The sequence below is a fragment of the Balaenoptera borealis genome, assembly GCF_965194805.1.
Source record: "Balaenoptera borealis genome assembly, chromosome: 2".
Classification (NCBI taxonomy): domain Eukaryota; kingdom Metazoa; phylum Chordata; class Mammalia; order Artiodactyla; family Balaenopteridae; genus Balaenoptera; species Balaenoptera borealis.
This window is the reverse complement of record NC_138867.1, coordinates 158,482,236-158,502,272: the sequence shown is the minus strand read 5'-3', so window position 1 is coordinate 158,502,272 and position 20,037 is coordinate 158,482,236. Positions and strand designations below refer to the sequence as shown.

The 20,037-nt window shown below is 37.1% G+C and overlaps 1 protein-coding gene across 5 annotated transcripts in view; it reads right to left on the bottom strand.

Moving 5' to 3' along the window:
• Nucleotides 1–20,037, bottom strand: part of CPEB4 (cytoplasmic polyadenylation element binding protein 4) — a 64,084-nt gene that overhangs the window by 24,745 nt on the left and 19,302 nt on the right. For 2 of the 5 annotated variants that reach the window (XM_082381100.1, XM_082381101.1), the window contains exon 3: nucleotides 1,326–1,376. The exons of 1 other annotated variant lie outside the window; for it this stretch is intronic. In XM_082381100.1, the coding sequence (XP_082237226.1) occupies nucleotides 1,326–1,376 (51 nt within the window). Of the gene's footprint in view, nucleotides 1–1,325; nucleotides 1,377–13,448; nucleotides 20,029–20,037 lie in introns of those variants that run through there. 2 more of the 5 variants (XM_082381103.1, XM_082381104.1) reach the window with 2 other exon arrangements.

Below are 20,037 nucleotides of genomic sequence, written 5' to 3'. Positions count from 1 at the left end.
CAACAGTATCTCAAATCTTGGTTTGCTGCAATTTCCAGCACTTGACTCTGGAACTCGTTCCACAGGAAAAGATGAAACCATGCTACAATGGCAAGCCTTATATTACTCCCCCTTATCCTGATGTCACTGTCACCACTGTGTTTGGTTTTCGGTCTACACACATTTATGCTGAAATATTATATTTTGGCATTATTTCTGGCAAATGTAGCATGAAAAGACGAAAGACTAATGAACAAGTGAGGTTTTTACAAACCATATAGTCTCCAGAGGATCTAATGCACCCAGTAACTCTCATAAATCAAATCTCCTTCTAACATTTCTTGGCTCAACAGTCTTACATTCTACAGAACACTGATTTTAAACACTAACCAAAAAGAAATCCAGTCATAAAAGCAATTTTTAATTCCTCATTCATACTATAGCATGGACAAGGAGTAGGATTTTTTGGTTTTGCTTTGTTTTGGGAATGAGCAGAATATAGTTATTTGGTCAAGAATAATTCATAGAAGTGGTGGGACTTAAAATGAGTTTTGGCAAATGGAAGGCATTATGAACACACAAATTTGAAATCCATATTCAACAGTAAAAGAGTGGTAAAGAAGTAAACAAGACTTCTGTATTCCACCCAATTATTTTAAACTATAGTACTACAAAAAAGACAATTTTTAATTCTTTAATTCCTTCTGTGAGTAGATGGCCCCTCCTTCCGTGTGAAATTTAGTTTGCTTCAGAATACGCACATAAAAAGAGAACTCAACAGCGCAGTGGTAATATTTAGAATAGGCAAGGAGAATTTACAGAAGGCACTGCAAAGGCTAATAAAACTTCATTTTTCTTGTTGTCATTAGACAGCAAACAGTGAATGACCTTGTCCTTTGCAGTGTCAAGCCCTGTGGTCTCAGGCTGTTTTGTCTGACTTTCGATCTCTGATTACCTTCCCTTTCTCCTGGAACACTATTCCAGCTACATGGAAATGGTTTTTATGTTGACATTTCAAAGGTCTTCTGTAGAGTGCTACAGAAGCTAACATTGGATTAAGCCATTCTTTATGTGTCATTATGGGAGTCTCATTTATTCTCATTGTCACCAGTTTCAAGACAGCAAATTAGCTGGCTCTCAAAGTTTAAAAAAAGTTCCTGCTCTAATTTGCAGGAATAATAATTATTCATAAAATAGGTGATAGATTAATAGCAACTTGCATATTCATTACAGAGCAAACTAATGTCATTTCTCCACCTGCTGAAGCTTAACTACTGTATTTTCTACCCAGTACTAACTTGTTACAGTTCTATGAACTTCACTAAGGTGAATCAATTATCACTTACCATTAATAAGCAGAGAGCTTTCGGATCCTGGATATGAATAGTTTAGACGACCTGAGGGTAAAAGAAGGCCGTTACTAAATTTATTTTTTTTCATAGATGGTTTAAATGTATTCAACAACAAAGCTGAATTAATTGCTTAATAGGTATTTAAAAAGCCATATTATGAAATAAAACTTAGCTGTGCTAATAAACACAAAGAGTCAGTTGACATATCAAAACAGCATGTTCACAAACATTCAAAAAGGGAAAGTTTCAAAGTGGGAAAATAAAATATCCCTTACATTTTTAACTATTCGGTTATTCTAATTTCCAAATCCCCATCCAAAGGAAATTTTTTATACCATTATGTTCTAATACCAACTCATAATAACAATCTTCATATTTTTTCCCCATAAATATGCAATTTTTCTTTCATGTGCAGTTTTTCATAGCTTTTTAGAAGTATGTAGTTAGCAGTAGCATTTTTTTATATAATTCATAACAAAAGTGCCAGTCTTATGCCTACATGTACAGACACACTAATGGGTTTAAATGCAAATTTCGGGGAATAAGTACAGAAGGTAAAGAGACACATTTCATTGTACTTACACATGAAGAAAATATCAAAGCACACAGCACAATGCCCAGAGGCACAGTAGCATTCAATAAATGCTGGGTTAATTTCCTTCGAATTTTGAACCTAAAATGGGCACCCAAGATATCCTCGAGAAAAGGGTTTGTGAAAGTCTAAAGTTTTGGGAGGATGCTCCATCTTCCAAATTGGTAGCCACAAATAAAGGGGGGGAAATGCATTTCTGTTTTGGAAGAGTTTCTACATGCAAGTTGAGGTAGCTAGACCACACACCATGTAACTAGTTCTATGCTGTAAGTTACAAAACTCACTATGACAACATTTTCATGTCTCCATATTCCCCATGCCCTTCATAAGAATGGTGGAGAACCCTCAAGTCTTATTCATCTAAGGAATGGACAGGGGAACTTCACTGTTAATTACCCACCACTATCTAGCACTCTGCACATCAGGAGTAGTGTGAGAATTTAAAATTGACTCAGAATTACAAACATTCCAATTAGGAAACAGCAGTCTAAACTCTGACTCCACAGAACCACAACAGACTCTGTAAGACAATGAAAAGGTGGGTAAGCAGAGGCTCTCCCAGGCCTGGAGGCTGGGGCAAGCCTTTCAAGATGCCAGGAAGACTCCACCTAGTTCCAGTGAACACTGTGGGAGCCAGAGCTAATATGTGGTCCTATCAATCCACCAGCCACACATTTACAACTCTTTAAAAAGGAACTTTAGACCACAACTATCCTGCAGTCTCTCAAAATCCTACTTCTTTGAAATAGTCTCCACAGAAATAAACTCATGCCATGAAAAGAGAAAACTGTTCTCTGTTGCTAACAGCTTTAATTAATCCACGTGCAAACCTTGGAGTCTCATGTGAAACAAAATCTGAACTTAATTTTTCTACCATTTAAAACCAAATACAAGGATTTAAAAAATTAAGTTGTTAATTGCTCCACTTAAAATTTCACCATGTTCCTATTTAGGGAGGAGAGATAGGGATGAAGACGGGCAAGGAGGAGGTGAAAATTAATTTTGATATTTCAATTTCTTCCTAAAAATTGGCTTCATTATTTAATGCTCATATACACACAGTCAAGTATCCAAATCCAGTGAATTCCAGCTGAACTGCTTTAACTACAAGCCCAGATCATATGACCTGTCACAAGTATTATCTTTAAAAAAGCATAGACTTGAGTTGCTGGAACAAGAACATGACCTTAACTGTTAAAAACTTGGGAGGGAGGGAGGGAGTGCTGTTTCTGAATCACTTAACTCAAAGTAGCAGCTGATTTTCCATGATGGAACATTTGCATTAATTTTGTAGCTGTAAAATCCTCTGGTAAATGAATTAACAGCTATCACTCATACCATTTTTATTTATCATAAAACATTTTTTAAAAAGACGATATAAATCAACACAGAAATAAAAATATTTAACAATATTAACTGAAGTTAAGAAAATGTTTTGCTATTTCTAAGAAGATACTCTAATTGAGTATCTAATTGAAGATACTCTAACATTCCAATTGAAACCAGGGCTGTTCCATATGAACTATAATGCTTCTTACTTGATACTAAGGAAGGATAATTAACGATGAGGATCCAGAAAACAAAATTCCCAAACTAGCTGGCCCAGTTTAACAAATCAAGTTCCACCTTATCAGAAACTCACCTTTGGGGTACCTTTTAAGGAGAGAGAGATAAGAATATTTCAACTTGACAGGCACAAAAATATCCCTTAACTCAGTTCTCTCAGAGTCTGCCTCAACACACACCTCCTAAAGAGATGCCACCCTCCACCCGCAAGGTAGGTAACCTTTGAGACTTTTTCTGATCCTTAGACTTCTAAATACAGTAGTTCTAACCTTCAGCTAAGACAATAGAGCACTGAAGAATCAGTGGCAAAATTCACAGCTTAACTCTCAAAGTGATACTTGTTTTTATTTTTCGACCTGTTCTTATGAGTCCTGTTCAGGCTGGAATCAGTTCTGGCCTCTGAGTAGTAAAGATACCTATAATATTTTGTTAAACCAGCAGCAATGCTTTCTAGTTCAATTTTTAAATATTAGCAGTGACATTAAAAAACCTTTGAAAAAAACTTTCATAATGCTTCCCATCCTACCTGCCCTTTCCTTCTATAAATTTTTTCTGTAATTAAAATATCTAGAGTCATCCACTCATGACATCTATTATGGAGAACATATATCACTTCCTTTCTGGAAATTCTCTGAAAGCTCCCATTTATAAGTGCCATGGGACAAGTGCCTTGTCTTCTACAAGCCTTTCACCTTCTCCTTGTACCCCTTTTATTTCTGCTCTAATATTCTCTCTGCTCTACGGATGCTAATTTTCACCGGCATTTTTGCATTTTCTATTCCATGGCTAGATTACTGACAACCCCCTCCCTCCCTCTGAGACAGTGGTCCTCTTTCTTTGTTTCCAATGGAGGATATTTTCAAATCTTTTTTTGTTTGCTTGTTTGTTTTTCAAATTTTTTTCCAGGGTGCCTTTCCCCAAAAGGAAACCCCCTTGTTATATTAACTCACCAGATTTTATTTCTATCTATATTGCAACAGCCAACCTTCTCACGTAATCATTTCAGCTACTGGCTAACTTTCTTATCTCTTTTAAGTAATAGCCCCCTTTAGGAACTAGAGCTTTTTTTTTTTTTTTTTCCCAGCCACGCAGCTTATGGGATCTCAGTTCCCCAACCAGGGATTGAACCTGGGCCACGGCAGTGAAAGCCCAGAATCCTAACCACTAGGCCACCAGGGAACTCCCAAGAGCTTTTTTTTTTTTTTTTTTAAATGTAGGTACTTCGAGTTTCCTGTTTGGGCACCAGGTAAGCATTCAATTAGTTCATTCTCCTGAACTTAAAACACCAGCACTGGGCTTCCCTGGTGGCGCAGTGGTTGAGAATCTGCCTGCCAATGCAGGGGACACGGGTTCGAGCCCTGGTCTGGGAAGATCCCACATGCCGCGGAGCAACTAGACCCGTGAGCCACAACTACTGAGCCTGCACGTCTGGAGCCTGTGCTCCGCAACAAGAGAGGCCGCGATAGTGAGAGGCCCGCGCACCGCGATGAAGAGTGGCCCCCGCTTGCTGCAACTATAGAAAGCCCTCGCACAGAAACGAAGACCCAACACAGCCAAAAATAAAAAAAAAAAAAAAAAAAAAAAACACCAGCACTTCACAAATGAATAAAGTGAAGTAAAATAAAAATCCCTGAGATATCTAAATATGAATATAACCCAGTGTTTGTGGGGTTTATTTCATTGGTTTTTTTGATAACTCATCTATCTATAAACATAACTCAGGTTTGGGCACATTTAGAATTGAATTCCTCAAGGGAGAAGGGAGGCATTAGGATTTCAGGCAAGTGAACCTATTTAGTGGATAAAATTCAATCTTTGGAGGCTCTTGGTATTGATTGTGTTATAAATGCAAAGAAATACTGCCAGATCAGCAGTCCTAACCTTAAGGGACGCAATGACAGGAAAAGCAGTCATTCCTGGAGGCCAGCTGTGGCATTTGGAGCCAGAAGCCTGGCATACATCATGCAGAAGGCATAGACTATATTTGGTGACATGACTCAACCTAGCCAAATATAGGCAACTGATACAGTGTGACTCTGGGGAACTACACTACCAAATTCTACAGCCTAGAAAAGATTCAGACTCGAACTAGGCAATTCTGTGCTAAGTATTTGCGAGTTGGAAAGAACCAATATTTATCAACCAGAATGACTAAGAATTGCTGGGGGGAGGAGGTGCTCAAAAGAACAGTGTGTATTATCATATTCTTTTAAGACACTAACGAAAGTAACCGAGTTAATGAGATGAAAGGAGAAAAGACCAGAAAGAAATACTCTAATATGTTTCCATAATTTTCAAAATTAGGTAAAGTAAGTTGTTTTCTAAAAATTAACCCAGATACTATTGCTACTGATGATTCAGCAGGAAATGATACAATAAATGTTGCCATTTCAAACACACAAGCAATGAAAAATATCAAATGGACTATAGTGCTATTAGATTTCATGCTATGGCCTTCTCTTTTTCAGTCATGCCAGCATTGTTGGGGTCATGGTACAGGCCAAGGAATGATAACAGGGGATAACTGCAAGGTTGTCTAAAATAGAGCCATGCAGTCCAAAGAAGTGACAAGAAGCATGAAATTCTGGGTTAGTATTTTTATTGACTCACAGTATAAAAACCTAGATACTCCAACGAAAAAGGAGAGGTTTTCAGTGGACATCGTTAAAAATTTCTCATAGGGAAAGGATAGGCATGGACTTAGGTCCATTTCTAAAACAGATTAAAAGGTTTATGCACACGACACAACACACACACACACACACACGTACATACATACACACATATACATTATTTGTTATTGTTTAACTAGAGATGTTTCTCCTGATTCTGCTCCTGCTAATTTTATTTAGTTCATATCTAAGTAATCCAAAGCTATACTGCCATAAATAATTTTTTAAAGGAGGTGCTGTAACTGCCTTTCTGCATCTGCTGTTTTTACCAACACTGCCTGAGACTTGCAGCAAGATGGCGCTGTGGGGGCCTGGATGACGCAAGCAAGGTACAAGAAATGTGGAATAAATTCAATTTCTGAATACCAGCTTTATACTTACACAAACGCAGAACATGTATCAATATGAACGAATAAAAATGTGTTCATTATGTTCTATCATTTAATGATACAAGGATAATCGTTTTTAATAATTTCTTCCAATGACCTAAAAGTAACTCCCCAAATCATAATCAGTAACCTTATTCTACCCCCTGACCTATCTGTGATACAACCGACTTCCAGTAAAGACGTTTCCAGTCAAAATTATGAAGGAGACACTGGCTGGGACTGACATCAACTGGATGGAGAGTCTTGTCCCCTCCAAAAGAGCCATTTAAATTACACACACACACAGTTTAGGCTACACAAAACCCCTCTCCAGGACAGATTTGGCTTTCAGTTTAAAGACCGGGGCTTGTAAAAAAATACTTGAATTCTCTTGCTTACCTCTCTAGGTTCATCTCTCACACTGCCATTTCCCTTCCCACATGAGGTACTCTGCACGTTCAGAACTACTAGCCCATTAACTTTTACTTCTGGGTCCCTCCCTCCATCTGAAATGCCTTCCTTTCTCTCTGCCCCCAGTGTTTCACCACTCAAGCCTCCGCCCTTCTGTCCAGGTAGCTTCATTCTTAGGCCTCACATCCTACGGAAAGTCCCTGCCTCAAGCCACCTGCTCCCCGGTTCAGACAGCCTTATGGGCTCCATACAACACGCTTTACACTTATTATACTATATTTAAATCACCTATCTCTAAACTCTCTTCCTAGTCTAGAGCAACAAAATCTTTGAGGATAGATTTTGCGTCTTGCATCCCAGAACTTAGAGCAGAGAAAGGTACTCAATAAATAGCTGTTGAATAAGTGAATAAAACAAAGCTAGCAGCTGGTGGTCTCTCTGCCATGAAACACCCAGTGAAAAGTGTACAGTTGGACCAATCCCATCTTGTAAGCTAGGTCAAATTACTACTTAGTTTCTCTGAAGTAAAACAGAGATATTTCTATTTACATGTGACAAATTCATGAGATAATTTTTGCAGAATGCCCAGAAAACTCTCCCAGTATAGAGTATGTGCTCAATTAATATTAATTCCTTTTCCCTCACTAACTTATAAGCCACAGATAACCAACAGTTTTCTATTTGTGAGAGAAAGAAAGAGGAAGGATTCCTCTTAGCCAAATAAGACCCAAACTGGAACCTTGGAGAAGGGAGTGGCTATCTGTGGGATTTTTGGCTTCAGAGAAATGAGAGTTTGCTAATGTTCTGAGTTACAAACAAGGATATCATTCTTCTCTGGGGGAGAGAAGAGAAAAAACCTAACTCTTTACTTTTATGATAGCCAAACAGGCAAAGTAGCAGAAGTATTTTAGGAAATGAAAACTTTGAAAATTCAAAGGAACTTAAAAGTGTTCCTTTTAACAAAACCCAAGGAGGATCTCTCTTCTGTACCAATAGCTTAGATCTAATTTTTCAATTGTGATATGATAGCTGAAAACCAGAATGTATAGTGGCCAAAAAAAAAAGAAAAGAACTTCTATCTTTAAGGTAAGTAAAGTCAATGGGATATGTTTCTACAGGTTGAGGAAGGGTTCATAATAAAAGAAGGTTTCATAATAAAAGAAGGTTTGCTTTGACTATAACTCAGGGCAGGTGCAAAGATGGAAGATCTAAAAGCATCTAAGAATTTCAGGCAGCGGGGAATGTCTACAGAGACACTAGCAAAGAGCTGACCGAATTAAGGAATTTGAAAGATTTCCTACTGCCAGTAAATCTAACAACAAACCAGCAAGCAGGAAGGCTATTTTTATCCCTGCCAGAGGCCTTCTGACTCTGGATGCTACATTTAGAGGACAGAGCAACAAGATAACTTGCCTTAAGAGGATGTTATGATACCAGTGATTAATGGCAATATTTTAAGCTTTAAAAAATTAGGCATAGTTTTTATCCACAGTAAACCAGCCAAAGCCAGTTAAAAAAAAAAGAAAGATAATATAATGGAAAGAAAAGTGGAAAAACAGACCAATGGATAGCAGAAAAGCTTTAAGTAATCCAGAAACAAAGCCAAGGCAGTAAATTAAAATTCTACCTTGCAAAAAGTTTGATCAAAAGAAGCATGTGTGGGCTTCCCTGGTGGCGCAGTGGTTGAGAGTCTGCCTGCCAATGCAGGGGACACGGGTTCGAGCCCTGGTCTGGGAGGATCCCACATGCCGCGGAGTGACTGGGCCCGTGAGCCACAATTACTGAGCCTGCGCGTCTGGAGCCTGTGCTCCGCAACAGGAGAGGCCGCGATAGTGAGAGGCCTGCGCACCGCGATGAAGAGTGGCCCCCGCTTGCCACAACTAGAGAAAGCCCTTGCGCGGAAACGAAGACCCAACACAGCCATAAGTAAATGAAAATAAATAAATTAAAAAAAAAAAAAGAAGCATGTGTTATAAGAGACATATTTTAAAAGAACCAGTGAATAAAAATAAATAATTGTAGAACTGGCCAGAAGGTAAAGATGATGTTGAGAAATGGCTCTCTGTACTGACATGAAGAAGACCAAGACGAACTTAAGAAATCCTTAGGTACTATAAACTAAGTTGCTTGCAAATGATTGAGAACTTTAGAGATGAGATAAGCCATTCTTAATGCTGGTTACTTAAGTCCAAACCCCTAAAAGCAATCAGCAAAGTCAGTAGTTGGCTTTCTGCATACATACCTATCATCAACCCTAATCACTTACTTAATATAAATTCTGATGATTTTATTGAACCTTCATGAAGAATGCACTTGGATTTCATACCTAATCTGATTTCATCTTTTGTTGTCTCAAAAGGCCAGTTCTTATTTTCCTTTATCAATACTAAAGGCACTGAGTCTTCCTCTTATTAATTAGCCCTCAAAACTAAAAAACAGGCTGTTCAAAGATATCTGCAAATTATTTGGAGGATAAGTTGCATGAGGCCAAGAGTCTTAGTTTTTATTTCCTGATATATCCCAACAGCCTAAAATAGTGCTTGATATTTATTTGTTTTAAGAACAACCTCCCACAGCTTCAGACTTTACATATGTATCTAAAGTGGTTCTCAAAGTAGAGTGAGGCTAGGGGTGAGGAGGGAGAGAGTCTATCTGAATCACTTCCAGAATACATATGCTTAAGTCTCATGACAGACCTGGTGAATCAGAATCAGCGAAAAGAATAAGCCAGCTTGGAAAAGTTCCCTCAGTGATTCTATTTTGACCTCCACCCGCCAAAAGGCACCCTTCAATAAGAAATCAGCAGGTGTGAGAGCTGAATCTTTTACAGAAGATTATGATAAAATACAGATTTTAAATTCTGTCCCCAGTCTCCTACAGAGAAATTAAGAAACCTGAATGCCTGCTCTCTGTCTAAAGTATACTAAGACAAACTTTTTTAATGTTTGTTTCCCTCACAAATGCTACACAATAAATACCTAAGCTATTGAACCAGAAGCCAGAGGCTATGTGTTCCTATCTTGATTCTCTAGGCACCAGTTAGTCGAGTGACTTTACAAAAGCGGTTGTATCTCTCTGAACTGCAGTTTCTGCAGCCGTAAATTGGAGATCACAAAACTCACATGGAAGGTTATTATAAGGATTTAAATTAGAGATAATTCTCAGAAGGGGCAAAGAATAAAAGCCAGAGAAATGGTATCAGAAGTAACTGCCCTTTCACTTGAAACTGGCTGTTAACACTGCTTCCTATACAGAATGTCCAGGTCCACCTCAAAAAAGAAATATGGAGCTCAGCATCAAATGTGTCCTGTGGTCTACTACTACTCGGGACATGGAATACACTCAAATGTGTGTGGAGCTGGAAGATAAGCAGAAGCTAAAATGTAAGGTACTTCCAAGCCATGTGGCTTGAAGAAAGCCATCTCCCCCTCCTAACAAGGGCTACCATGTTACCCCACTCCAGGGTGCACCCCTCCTGTCACAGGGCTCCCCCTGCCCCCTGGCACTGTGCCAGATATAGCCTGACAAGTCCACACTCCTAGACATGCCTCAAAAGGCAAAAAGATGGCTTCAGATGCCAGAGACAACATTCCAAAATGCTATTTGGTGGAGATGATAATCTAGGATGGGGTAAGTGACTCCTCCTCACTCCTCTCTGTCCTCGTCCTCACTATTTCCTCTATTAAATTCCTTTTTTTGTTATGTTCTTTTTTGGTTATGGGGAACATTCTAATGGTAGGAGTTTAAAGTGGAACAATTAGAGAAGTTCTCTACAGCAGTGTTTCATAACCTTCCGTGATTATTAAGACCTACTTCAATCAAAATATTTCAGAGAGGCTCCCCACCATAACACCTGAAGCCCTCAAGCCCCACGCCAGTGGATACTACAAGTAAAACAACCACAACAAAAACCCTTAATAATGAAAGGCTACTATGAATTCAGCAACACCTTTAAATATATTTTCATTGTATTACATCAGCATCCACGTGCTTCTGGAAGATAATCATGCAACACATACATGACAAATCTATCATCTAACTAGAATGCTTGGTTCTAATAGGTTCCTAGACCCCATCAAATAATTCCCATGGCTGAAGAGGCCCGTAGTCCACAAACTGAGAACAGAAACATTACATCAAGCCAAGTTTAAACAACTGCTTCCTTGACATAGTATTTTTAGGCCTATCTCAAAAAGAAAAAATGCAGTCTAGAAACAAAGCCTTCACTCAACTGAATAAATTTGATTGATTTCTGGTTATAGCCCTTCTTACAAGCTACTCAATATTAAATGCTGCCACACCTCAACTCACACGAAATCCGTATGTTACTTTCAGTCATTCAACTATAAAAACCTTCAACTTTGTCACTGAGAAATACCATGCCAGAGAGACTGCGTGGAATTGCTGATAGCAACTTAAAGATCACTAAGTTCAATCCCTCCATTTCCTCCTGCAGGTAGAGAAACCAGGATCTAGAGGGAAGTGACTGACTTAAGCCATGTAACTGTTAATGGCAAAACCAGGTCTTAATACACTCCTAAATGCTTCTCTTTATTTCTAACAATTTGGGAAAGTCTATTATAAGCTAACAACTTCTGATCTTTTACAATAAAGAGACCAAGTGGCTGATTTAAATATCTCCATTTAATTAACCATGCCAGACATTTATTATTTGGAATACTATAGCCAGTAGAAGTTAGATTTTTTTTTTCTTTTTTAGATTCTTTATACTAATTAACACTAATTAATCATGGCTGCTCTTCAGAATGAAGATCTGCACTTTAGTGCTGGTTTCTCAAGAATTAAAAAAGGGTCCTCTAATTGGTTGATTCCTCCTTCTCTTACCCAATGTATAACAACTGGCATCAGCCCAATTGGATTCCAAAGAGATTATGGAACTGCTTTCCCTTCAGAGTTCCACTAATGTTCTTAATTGACTGGTTACCAGGTAACACCCAGAATAAAACAAAGCCTTGCTTTTAGAACAGAGTGTGCTAGTGTGGGGCTGAATTCAGACTCAGTCTATCAGACAAGATAATGAAGCCCAGAGGCAGCCTAGTCATCTCCATATCTGATTCAAAAAGTAGTAACTAGTTTAAAACTAGCTAAAAGGTATTCCTTTTGCAAATTTTTACTGCTGAACAGCAACAAATTCATCAAGTTTTTTCTCTTTTCCCTCCTGTAACTTAGGTAATGAGGATAGTGGCAACATGAGGGGAAAAAAATAAGGAGTAGTGAATAAAGAAATTCACAAATCAGGTATACACAGCTGCTAAGTGGATCAACTGCCTACAATATTCAGGTAGAAATTCCATGCCTGTCAGGAAGAAATAATTTTGTGGCACAATTGTGCAACTATTCTGCTTCCTGTTGTTAAATTGAATGCAAAGAGAATCCTGCATATTTTTATGACAGCTATGAATCAGGTGGCATTGCTTCAACTCCCTTAAAGTCAGCAAATAACATATTCCAGGATTATATAACAGGATTAAAGAAAGTCTTAAGACCTTCACAGACAACTCACCATTGTATTAAATCAAAAGGGCTTTCATTATGCAAATTATTAGCATATAGGGCTGTTCTAGTAGCTGTCAGGAAATGAAACAGCAAGTCACCTCTCTACAGAATTTTATAATATAGAAGGAAAAAACAGAAAAATAATAAGTGACACTATCAAAAGGTACAATATATTATTAATTTGGACATGGTGCATGAACAAAACGGATCTCTATAAATGTTCTGGACCTCCTTCTACTTTTTTACACAGTAGGGAGGGCCCCAATATTTGACACTGACAAACTGTTGACAAAATCTGAAAACCTTACTACTTAAATTTATTCAGATTTCACTTCTGAATGGAAAATAATATTGTTATTGCCTGTCCACATGGTAATATCTATACTTACTAAGTTGTACACAGTACTTAGTGTGAAAATGTACAAGATTACAGAAAAGCACTCACTAATTTGCTACCTGACTGCTGCTTGTTTTTTGATTTGGTATTTCTAAGTGTTAACTGTCACATATAGTTTATTCCTTTCCCAATCCCTGCCCTGAATGTGAGTCTAACAAAATCAAGTTACAACAGCCATAAAGTACATGAGCCTTAATACAGTTGTAAAGGAAAAAAAAAAAGTTAATGAGTTAAAAGCATCTTTGAAAGAAATGGTTAGGTTCTTCAACCTTCTAATAGCATAAAAAGTTTACTGTCACTTTCCCCTCTGCCCCCCTGTACCCTCATCTCTCACCCAGGTACAAGCAGAGTTGCAACAATGTTTTAAGATGCCTACTCAATTTTCCTGGGCTCAAGACTCTTTGTGCTCAATGTTCAGGATTAAGATAAGGGACTGCTTGAGTAATTATGGGCCCACATCACGGATGGCAAAAGACAAATTCCCCCTTTGTGACAACTGCTCGTGTGATTTTCGGAACAAATAAGAACAAGGGTCAATATTCTATCACAAACACATGGAGGGCAGAGGACAGAGGGTCACTACTTTGTACTTACCGGTACATATTATATAAAAAATCGGGCAGATGAGGATCTGGCCAAGGCACAGGAGCATTTAGTATCAACCAAGTTGGTTTCACTTCAGAGCCTAGAGTAAGGAAGACTTCAATCCAAGGCTACGAGCACATCCGTGTTCACAAACATCACATTTTGTCCTCCCAGGCATTTCCCTTTCCCCTCCTCCCCTTGAAAAATTTAAAACAAAATAAAACAAAACCAAAAACAACAGCAATCCTCAACATGGAAAAGTAGTCACACAGTTTGAAACCGACACCTCTGTAAACTCTGCCTACACTGTGCTGTGAGGAATCAGAAAAATCCTGACCAACAGTAAACCAGAAAGGAGACAGTGGGTCCGAATTACGAATACACCCTGCACCAGTGATACACAGAAAATCATGCCCCACCACTTTGCCCCCTTCTTCCTCACAAAGGAAGTTACCTCAGCAGAGAAGCCCAGGTCCCATCCTACGGCACAACTAAGCCAAGCAAAAGAGAAAGACTGTTTAGGATGTTCCATTTCAGAAGTCAAGAAAGGGAGAGTGCGGAAGGAGAGGAAACCACTTCACTTCTAATAGCCACACGCGAAGTTCAACTGTAGCCAAGTTTATGAACTGTATTCTTTGCTGTGTGCCTTACTCCATTACTCATGAAGCTTCTAGAAGTAAGGCAATTTTCTGCTCCCCAGAGACCTCAGCCACTCCCCTGCTATGCTGCTTTGAATTACTTGGTATCATCCAAGCAGAGCAAGAAAGAACCAGCCGAGTTCAGGAAGGCTCCAGCCAGGTTTGCAGGGCAGCTGCCTGGACGACTCGGAATCTTCAACACTTGTAATATTTAAAGATCCCCCATTTCACCAGAAGACATTTGATACCACATAATGGTAATTTGCTAGGAAGGAGAAATTTGATTATGAATCCAAGTAAAATTTAGCCGTTTTGCTTTATCCGTGTCTTCTTTATGGTACTTTGTATCATGGCCCATTAAATATCCCTTGAAGAAAAACGTCCATCTAATCCTTTAAAAAGGTGACTGGGGAGTGGGGTGCAGAGCAGTGCATAGTTGTCTTTCTTCAAATTGCCACAGGCAAACTGATTTAAATAGAAAAAGATTAAATACTGTAAGAGATTACATCTCCCCACAACTATTTCAAATAAATCATTTAAATAATATTATAGCAACAGAACTTATTCGGTAAAAGTCCCTTTCATTTTTTAAAACTGTATTTACTCTGAAACTCAAATTTATAACTGAATGATATTAAATTTAGTCCTATTGTCAGCAACTCTCATGGAAGGTTTCCAGAGCTATCTCGGTGTACACAAAGTCAGTATACAATATCTGTTCAAAACATCTGTATCAGTATACAACATCTGTTCTTGAAAATACTGAGCTAAGTGACTGCAATTTGGAGTATAGGAATATTAAAAGAATTGTGGATCGAAGGAAAATTTAAGGTTTTCTGCTTATTATTTATGATATCTTTTTAAAGCAGCACTAACTTTATTCCTTCCCCCTACTGTAAAGATACAGAATATAAATAATTATCCCAACAGTCACTCTCTCCCACAGTGACATAAAAAATCTTACAGAAAATTAACAAAACTGGCTTTATGTACTAAACTTTCAACTGAGTTTCATGATTTTCTTCTAGAGAGATTATAATAAATGGTTCTGCTTAGCAGCAAAGAAAAGAGGCACAGATGGAATCATCACTTGCCCACTCGCTGAAGCATTTGTTTCAAACAAATTCACAGCCATGAAAAATAGTTTGGGGAGGGCCCCTAATTTAATGTGTAGATAAGGAAAGAAAAATCTCAGAAGTATTTTAAAATGCAAGGTCACAGTACCTTCAGCAGTCTGGAATTAAATGCATAGCATTTTTGGAGTAGGTCCAGCTCTTAAAATAAGTTCTTATTAAATTAATGCATGAGGCAAGTGAGGCAGTAAGGTCTAACACACTCCCACTACTTACTTGACTGACATATGCAATAGGTTTCTCGGGCACCACGGGAATATGTAAAAGACTGGCACTTTAAACAACTTGCATTTCTGAATGCAATCATCATTGCCCACATGCAAATTAAGTATTTAAAATGCCTGAAACTCAGAGGGACTGGGGTAGATATGCTGAGCTTCCCCTTCCAAAAACTGGAAGCAAGATACTTCCTATAACAATATGAAGAATGGAAGACTCTAATTTCACAGTATTCTGAGGAAAAATAAAATGATATTCTGATTCATAATTTAGTTAATTAATATCTGAAGAACAACTATATATGTTTTGACAATTTACAGATTGCCTTTGTTCTCTCAATAATTTTGCTGTCTCATTTGGCTTTCTAGTGAAATGAAGCAAACTGGATATTAAATTGTTTTCATATATAGGATTTAAAACACTCAACCACTACTATGAAACTGTGAATTGTTCTACTCTGACATCTGATAATTTTCAAATACTAGTTTTTGTCTCTTTATTCCAGTGCTGTCTCCCTCTGCTTCCATTCAATGAACTACTGCTTCTTGGTTTATACATATATTCCTTTATTCCCTTCACATACAGGAAAGAAAATTTAAAAAGTCTCCTTAATTTTTAGAGGTCTCTCCTACTGTACACTGTATGTAATACCACTTCATGAATCTTTATTTCACTGTGTCCAAACTATGCTTCATAAGGGCTGAAAACAGATGCACTCGCACGTGTTTTTAATCTATTTCATGCTGCTCCATTTCTAAACAATAAGTACCAATTTCACAGGCAGGAAAAAACATAAATAACAGTAAGATACAATACTTCCCAAATAATCATCTCAGCATCTACAATAGTAAAAGATTTTCCTGTCCAGGTGAAGAAAATACTTGATAAGCCTAACAATTATAGTAGCAATGCACAAGCTGCCGTCTCAGAGATCAAAATTCAAAGATTGGTCTACAGAGCAGGCTCTTAGCTTGTAAGACCGGGTGTGCAGTGAGGAAAATGAAATCGTTCTCTGGGGAAGAAGTGCTACAGACTGTCACTGGTGTTAGTTATGGAGAAGGCAATACATAATTTCGTGGATAAAAATACTACAGACAGACATGCCAGCTCATCAGTGAAAGGACATGGAGATAAAGGCAGAGGGAGGACCCTTTTCTTCTCAAAGAGGTAAACCTCTGTACATGGAGAAAATGACAGTAGCCTTAAAATTCTTAGAAAAACTATTTTTAAATGAACTGTAAAAAAATATATATATAAATTATGAAATGAAGGCTAGCTATTCTGTTTGCACATTTCTTTAAAAAAAAAAAAAAGGTTGCTAAACAAGCCAACTGGAATCAACAGCACATTCATAAAAAATAAACTCAAAAATTATATTTGAAAGTTCCTAGGCATATTAACATCTTGTCTGTTGATGGCAAAAATAAAATAAAATTTTAAACCCACTTCATTAAGGGAGATTTTTTTTTTTTCCCAAAAGGAAAAGGCAAATTCAATTTTGGGTTTTTTTTTTTTTAATTTAAATAAATAATACAGCCTTAACGACTCCATTCAATTGACAGGTCTTGTATCAATTTTAGGCTTCATTATTTAAACACATACACACAAACCACATATCTATGAGGAATTGCAAATGAAAATAAAAATAAATGAAGTCATTCATAATATATTTTATAAAGTTATTTTTAAGATAAAATGAACCCAAACATAAAATCTGCCTCCATATGATAGTTTTTTAAAAACAATTTTCAAATTAATTTTTTGAAAGGCATGTTATTCTATACTAGTCTCATAGAAATAATGCCCATTTTCTGTTTTATCTGTTTCTAAGGAAGCAGAGCACATGAAGAGGCTATTTATTCATTTTCAAAATGGACAGGCAGTTTTATATACTTACTTTAAAAGGACAATGTGTTAGACTTTTTAAAGATATTCAGCTTTTATTATCACCTTTAAACAAAATTTCACAATAGAACCACTGTTAAAATCAAACATAGTTTTCCTAAAATAGCTATCTAAATCAGAGGAGAGTTTGACAAGAAATAAAGTATTCCCCTGAGCAAAACTGCATTGCGATAGACTACAATGGTATAAAGTTCATCATCTTGGTTTAAAAAAAAAAAATCAAGCATAACTGCAGTCTGGCATTTTAGGACCATGAACTCATCTGTGAATTCCTTACTTCTCTTAGAAGGAAAAAAATACACAAAGTTCATTTAATATGCTTAAGTCACCTTGGCAGTCATATTGAAACCGGTTTTCTCATTTGATAAGCAAGAAAACAGACTTAATAGATGTTTAGTAATACTCGATACCATTTATTGAGTGTCTTCTCAATGAACTGGCAGTATGCTGGATTTTATAGACACATGATATCATTTAATCCTCATAAACTACCACAAAACTGTAGTGGCAGAATGGCAATTTAAATCCAGGTCTATGTGACTCCAAAATCCATGTTCTTTCCATCCTGCCACACTTCCTCTTATATGTTACAATTTCACAAAACATTTTTGTTCCCACGTTAGGTCAATCAGAGTTAATTTTTTCTGTCACCAGACTCAACTTTTAATTATCTCTACAGAATCAGCCTAAAGAAACCTAATTTAGGTAAAAATTGGTAAGAAGAAATTTAAAAGGGAATATAGAATAAAGGCAGAAGTTTACACAATGAGCCACTTAGCAAACTAGAAGAGAAAAAATAAACCTGAGTTGTCCTCACTGTATCCGATAAACCAAGGAAATGTTGTTAATCCTATTAGAATAATGTGTGCAAACTCTTACATAAATACTAGCTAGAAGCTTACTTCTTAGAAGCATCACATAATAAAGTGTTTATATTGCTGCCACTTGTAAACTGTTTTCTCTGATAAAAGACATAGGCACTTATCATGAAAATGAGTTCTAATTATTATCCCTATTATCTAGTACGTAAGAGAAGAGGCTCTCAAAAAAAAAAAAAGTTGCTGAGGAAATCAATTAAGGAAAAAAAAAGTCCTTTAGAAACTTTTTCTGTACTTAACTTTTAATTCTGAAACAATCATAGATTCACATCAAGTTACAAAGAGTAGTACAGAGAGATTCTGTGTACCCTTTTTCCAGTGTCCTCAACTGGGAACATCTTACATAACTATAGTACAAAACCAGGAAAGTGAGACTGTATAATTCACAGACTTTATTCAGATTTCTCCTTTAGCTACTTTATTTTAAAGTGTGCAGTTTTTCTGGTGCTAGAAAGGGCCTTAGACTCTCCTAATTTTTCTGATGGGAAAACAAAGGTTCGAAGAGGCTGAAGGACTAGCCAAAGTCAGAGTGCTAAAAAGTGACCAAAAAAAAAAAAAAAGCCAATTCTGAGAGATCCTCTTTCCTCAGAAACAAAGTATGCAATCAGATTAGAGGCCATCAGAATTCCCTGAGGAATTCAGTAAAGACCTTCAAAATAATCCCACTTCAAAGTTAGTTCATCAGATGGACACATATTTTTTCACATATTATTTTTCATCTCTCCAGACCTCAAAAAAATGCCTCATAAAAAAATTTATTGTTATAGGTTTGCTGAAAAATAGTTTTACTGCATCAGTAATATGATAAACCAAACTCAAAGGAAAACTAGGCCAAGCTGGTTACCACTTGAAGTCACAGGCTCTTTGCCACCTTTGATCCCAGCGCAAAGCTGTGTTGGCACAAAGCAGGCTCAGAAACATTGGATGAATGAATGAATGAACAAACGAACAAACAACTTGTGACAGGACCAAATATACCAAACAACCCAAATGTCTTTAAAAAAAAAAACAAAAAAACTCTTCAGTCTAGTAAAACGAGATTTTTTGCAGAAAAATATTTTATTTTGTGGGGTAGTTTTCACAAAATCAGAGCTAGAATGGCCCTTAGAGAACATCTAATCTGTTCATTCTCAACTCTGGCTACACATGAACATCACGTGAGACACTAAAAAATATCATAAGCCCCACCCCACACCTGGGATGGGGCCCAGGCACCTGTATTTTTAAAGCTTCCCATTATTAAGTCCCCTATCATAAGAGTGGTTCTAAGTCCCCTATTAAAGATGAAGAAATTGAGGCCTAGTCAAACTGCAATATCTTATTCAGGGTAAAAGAATTGAGACCAGAATCCAAGTGGGAATAGCACTATTTTTTTTTAACATAATACAGAAAAAGTATTTCAAGAACTACAAAGCTTCATTTTAACTTTGAAACTGTTGGCCATTTTAAAAAACATGAAACTAGGCCAAAAAATCTATCAACATTTGAACTCTTCCTAGTGTACAGGCACTGTCATTGGTGAACAGACATGAAGGTTCTGCGGCACTTAGCAGGTTTTGCCTGAGAGATAAAAAAAAATTAGGAGTATGGTTCCTATCTTTCCAGTTAACTGCCCTCCCTTAGCAATTAGTAACTCTTGTAGGTAGTTCCCTTAATTGGTATTGTGAAGGCCTTACAGTGGATGCACATAAAATATGTCTGTTTTTGAACAAAAAGAGGTACATGTATAAAATTGATGGAACTGACTGGATATAAAATATGAATCTATAATATTTGCCATATTGCTCATCATGTTACATAGATAATACACATTTTAAACTATTTA